Source organism: Geotrypetes seraphini, chromosome 10 (assembly GCF_902459505.1).
Source record: "Geotrypetes seraphini chromosome 10, aGeoSer1.1, whole genome shotgun sequence".
NCBI classification, from domain to species: domain Eukaryota; kingdom Metazoa; phylum Chordata; class Amphibia; order Gymnophiona; family Dermophiidae; genus Geotrypetes; species Geotrypetes seraphini.
The window spans coordinates 142,469,772-142,475,390 of NC_047093.1; the positions used below are offsets into that span (position 1 = coordinate 142,469,772).

The following is a 5,619-nucleotide window of genomic DNA, read 5'->3' on the forward strand; positions in this document are numbered from 1 at the left end:
TTGGTTTATATATATATATATATATATATATATATATCTTTGCAAGCTTTCTTGAGCTCTTTGGTACATTATGGTATAGAAAGATTATATTTTCCTGTTACTCTTTCATTTTTCTTTCCTAGGCCAGCCTCAGATCTCAGTGAAGAGGAAAGAGGCAACCTTCAGGATGTCCTGGAAGTATTACATCATTGGGTTCTTCCTCCTGGTTGTCTTCTCTCTATCTGTAATATTTCAACTCAGTAATAAGTGGGTCGGTGAACGAAGTAAAGAGCTCCTGGATGCTTCTCTCATGCCAAGTAACACAAGCAAGCCATGCAAAACCAAGAAAGGGAAGGGCATTTGGACAGTGAACAGCATTGGTCGCTTGGGCAACCAAATGGGACAATTTGCCACACTGTATGCCTTGGCAAAACTTAATGGTTATGAGGCCTACATACAGCAGACAACCTTTGAATGGTTGGCCCCAATCTTCAAGATCAGCCTACCAGTGCTACACAAAAATGTGGTTAATAAGATACCTTGGAAATACCATACGGTCCATGACTGGATGTCAGAGGAATACAAGCACATTGAAGGGAAATACATAATGTTCACAGGCTACCCTTGTTCATGGACCTTCTACCACCACATCCGAGAGGAGATCCTCCGGGAGTTCACCTTCCATGACTTCATCAGAAATGAGACCAACAAGTATTTAGAGCAAGTGAAAGGGAAAAGGAAGAATGCCACTTTCATTGGAGTTCACGTGCGAAGGGGGGACTTTCTCAATGTAATGCCCAATATATGGAAAGGAGTAGTGGCAGACAAGACCTACCTGGAGAAGGCAATGAGCTATTTCCGTAATAAGTATCAGGAACCCATCTTTATGGTGACCAGTAATGGAATGGAGTGGTGTAAGGAGAACATTGATGCTTCTAGAGGAGATGTCCACTTCTCTGGGGATGGGGTGGAGTCCTCACCTGGGAAGGACTTTGCCATCCTTGCTCATTGTAACCACACTATCATGACCGTTGGCACCTTTGGTTACTGGGCGAGCTACATGGTAGGAGGGGAGACCATTTACCTCACCAACTTCTTTCTACCAGAGTCTGAATTCTTGAAAGGCTTCCATTACGATGCTGTTTTCCTACCAGAGTGGAAGGGGATCCCTGCTGACCTTTCACCTCTTCTTCAAAAGCTAAATAAAACAAATTAACCCTTTTCTCCTCTCACTTGCCAAAATCTGAATAAATTGGGGATCTTTCTAGGGCATATTTGGTAAATTCCTGGAAGCAAAGCTTGAGAAATTAAAATGATGCATGATTCAGAGTAAATGTCAGGTCCTTTGAGTCCGAGGACCTCAGAAGTATGAGCAGATATTGAATTCTATCATGAGGATTCATTTTAAAAATTCTGCCTCTTGCTATTGTGGTCAGAGGTAGTGAATGACACGGGGAAAAAAATTTTTCCCCGTTTCGGCCCCTTTCCATCTCCGCAAGCTTCATTCCCGCGAGCTCGGTCCCCGTCTCTGCAAATTTTTCTAGTTTTTTATTTATTCTGATTATTCATTACATTAACAACAAATATTCATGAATATCCACAGAACATCTGTATATACATACACTGACACATAAATCTGGAAATTAATCAACCATGATCTAGTCCACATTATAATGGTCGCCAGGTTTTAAATAGGAAATCATATCATTCTATTATAGTCTACTATCATGACAGACAAATTTGTAGATTAGTTCCTATATCATACAACATCCTCCTAACTGAAAAACAGCAAATTAGAAATTAAACTTTTAATAAAGTTTTTCCCTTAATAAAATCTTCTAGCTAAACTGGATCAAAAAATATATATTTGTCACTACCATACCATGGGAATTTTAAAAAGAAAATGGCTCCAACTGTCAAAACTTTAGGCTTTAGCTGAAGGAATTGTTTCCTTTTAAATTGAGTATGTCTAGAGACATCAGGAAAAATTGTTATTCGTTGGCCACAGAACAGATCTTGCGTTTTCAACTTCCTGACTTATAAGTAGCTTTGAAACAGCTAACACTTCTTCTGAAGCGATCCCCCTTCCTGTCTTTACCACTCCTCAATCACCGTTCTTTTTAAATAATTTTTATTTCGATGTATTTTAAATAACCTCTCCCTCCCCTATTTTCCTTCCGTTTTATGTTCATTAATAAAATAAAGAAACTTGAAACTTGAAAATAGCCTGTTTCTCTAATTCTATCTTGAAAGCCACAAGAAGCGTTGCCCATTTATTTATTATGTCTTTAGAAGATTCGAGAAACTGGGATATGTTTAAACTATCAGGTGAAACTAATTTGTCCATATCACCTTCTTCTGCTATTTCCTTAGAGCAGGGGTAGGGAACTCCAGTCGGGTTTTCATGATTCTCCAATGAATATGCCTTGAAAGCAGTACAAGCAAATAGATCTGCATATTCATTGGGGAAATCCTGAAAACCCGACTGGAATACGGCTCTCGAGGATCGGAGTTCCCTACCCCTGCCTTAGAGACTCTTGAGATATAAGAGAGGTTATCTGGTTCAAAAGTTTCCACATTAGTATAATATAGTATTTCCCTCAAATACATTCTCAAGAGTTCTAATGGAGATAGGTAATGTGTAATAGGAAAATTTAAAAGATGAAGGTTTTTAATCCTTAAAGAGTTCTCCAGTTTCTCTAATTTAGTATGAATCATCAAGTTTCAAGTTTCAAGTTTATTAGGATTTTATATACCGCCTATCAAGGTTATCTAAGCGGTCTTTACAATCAGGTACTCAAGTATTTTCCCTCTCTGTCCTGGTGGGCTCACAATCTATCTAATGTACCTGGGGCTATGGAGGACTGAGTGACTTACCCAGGGTCACAAGGAGCATACTATCCTTAATACTATCATCATACTATCCTTAATATTAGAAGCAGCATTAACCTGTAAAGTATTTACCCCTTGTTCTAATTTTTCTATCTTATTTGCTGTTTCACCAAATTTAGCTTCATGCTCATAAATTTTTACAGTAATATCAGATGAAAATTGACATAAATTAAAAACGGTTTTTTGTAGTGATGACTCTATTCTGTTAACACTTATCCATACATCATTTAGCATGATCAATTTATCTTTAGGGAGAGCATCGGAGTCTGGCCCCTTAACCATCTGCACAGGGGTCAGCCCTTTAGCTCCCATTAAAGAAAGTCCAGATAATAAAGGTAGTTGTGGGGATGAGACTACTCCCACAATTTGAAAGGGAGAGTCTACTGTCCCAGCAGAATATAATGGTTGAGGAGATGGTGAAGGTTCCCCAGAGGATAATGATACACTACAGTTACCTGCTCTTACACATCTGGCAAAACAGGAGCCAAAGATGACGATCCATCGGGCCCGTCATCAGAGTAAGTGGAATTATTTTAGCTTTCCTTTTGCCCATAGTAGTAGGATTCGATATTAAACTGCTCCCTGCTCCTCTCGGGCTCCGAAGGGGCTCGCGTCCCGAGGCTCACGACCGTGAGCCACATACCACAGCTCACTGTCAATTTAAGGCTCCCGGCAAGGACCTTCTCCAGCTGGCTAGGGGCTCAGCAGCTGTGGGACTGCCTGTCCCGATGTAAACTGCTCAACAGCACTGGCGGCAGATCTCCTCCGCAGCTCCTGGCAATTAAAGCTCATGGCAAGGACCTTCTCCAGCTGGCTGGGGGCTCAGGCGGTTGAGGGACTGCTTGTCCCGATGTAAAGTGCTCAACAGCACTGACTGCCCCCTGCAAATTTTTTATTAAGATACTTAGGGGTCCTTTTATTAAGGTATGCTAACCAATTTCGCATGCGCTAAAGATTAGCGCATGCTAAATGCGCACCTTAATAAAAGGATCCCTTAGTAGAAGTATAGGGTTACAATCTCTCTATACCAGCTCTGTGATGTAAACAAATTAAATAAAAAAGAATTCTCCTCTCTCCTTTAGGTCCTAGTTCACGCTTGCTGTCTAACACCAGCTCTAGCAGGATACACATTAAAATCTGACATATTATAATCACAAAACAGAAAATAAAATTATTTTTTTACATTTTGTTGCCTGGTCGTTATTCAAATCATGTTGGTCCCAGGCTCTGGTTGTCTTCTGATAACTCGCTTGCCAATGGTCTGTATCTCTCTCCTCTTTGTCCCTTCCTTCTCCCATACCCCATGTTATGACATTTCAATCTCTCCTTTCCTTCCCTTTTCCATCATGTGCCCTCTTTCTCTACCCCTGCCATCCAGCATCTGCCCCCTCTTTCCATTTCCATTGTCTGCTCCCTTCTTTCGCTCCTCCCCAATGGTATCTATTTGTGCTAATTGCTGAACATATTCCTGTAGAGGAGAATCTGTTTATCCATACACTCCCAGTACTGTAGAAAATGCTATACCAGAAACAGACTGAAAAGAACCAGAGTGCACAAAAAAAAAAAACAAAAAAAAACCTCTCAGCTGTGTGTATCTTAAAAATGGATCTAATCAGTTTTTATCCAAAATAATTTTATCAATTAAAATTAACAAGTCTGTCGGTTGTAAAGCATTTCTCTCAAAGACACAGCTGTTGAGCAGAAAAGGCGAGGGGAACCACATGATCGTCAGAGGGTGGAGGTGCAGCTAGATGTGAAGGACAGAGCGTGGGAAATGGAGATCAAGCTAAAAAAAATCCTGTTAGAGAAATTTTGCTCCCTTGCCTTTCGTTCTATAGTGTGTTGGTAGGGGTACTAAAAGGGACAGGCTGCAGTGTAATGTGACTAGCACAGGCTTCTCAGGCCCTGGGTCTCCGTACCTACAGATTGACTTCCCCATGGCTGCTGCTGCTTCTCTGCCCTGGCTGTTGACCATTGTTCGTGTCCCTTCTTTAGTTCTTAAGTCCTGTGTGGCTGCCAAAACATCTTTTCTGATGCAACTTCCTGTTTCCGGTTGTGTCATAAGAACATAAGAACATAAGAACATAAGAACTGCCATCTCCGGATCAGACCTTTGGTCCATCAAGTCCGGCGATCCGCGCACGCGGAGGCCCTGCCAGGTGTACCCTGGCGTAATTTATAGTCCATCATATCTTTATATGCCTCTCTTAAGGAGATATGCATCTAGTTTGCTCTTGAAGCCTAGGACGGTCGATTCCGCAATAATCTCCTCTGGGAGGGCATTCCAGGCGTCAACCACTCTCTGAGTGAAGCAGAACTTCCTGACATTAGTCCTGAACCTGTCCCCCCTTAGCTTCATTTCATGTCCTCTAGTCCGTGTCAAATTGGACAATGTAAATAATCTTCTCTGCTCTATTTTGTCGATTCCTTTCAGTATTTTGAAGGTCTCGATCATATCCCCACGCAGTCTCCTTTTCTCAAGGGAGAACAATCCTAGTGTTATAAGTCTGTCCTCGTATTCCAGTTTCTCCATACCCTTCACCAGTTTTGTTGCTCGTCTCTGCACCCTCTCCAGCAGTTTTATATCCTTCTTTAGGTAGGGAGACCAATGTTGGACGCAGTATTCCAAGTGTGGTCTGACCATTGCCCTATAAAGCGGCATTATAACTTTCTCCGATCTACTCGAGATTCCTTTCTTTATCATGCCCAACATTCTATTTGCCTTCTTTGCCGCTGCCGCGCATTGTG

At 41.4% G+C, this 5,619-nt stretch overlaps 1 protein-coding gene across 1 annotated transcript; it reads left to right on the forward strand.

The window, feature by feature from the left end:
• Positions 1–259: 259 nt before the first annotated feature.
• LOC117368679 (galactoside 2-alpha-L-fucosyltransferase 2-like) lies at positions 260–1,195 on the forward strand. Its single transcript, XM_033962403.1, has one exon. It carries the CDS (start codon positions 290–292, stop codon positions 1,193–1,195), a length of 906 nt encoding a protein of 301 aa, XP_033818294.1. The 5' UTR covers positions 260–289.
• The last annotated feature ends 4,424 nt before the right edge of the window (positions 1,196–5,619 follow it).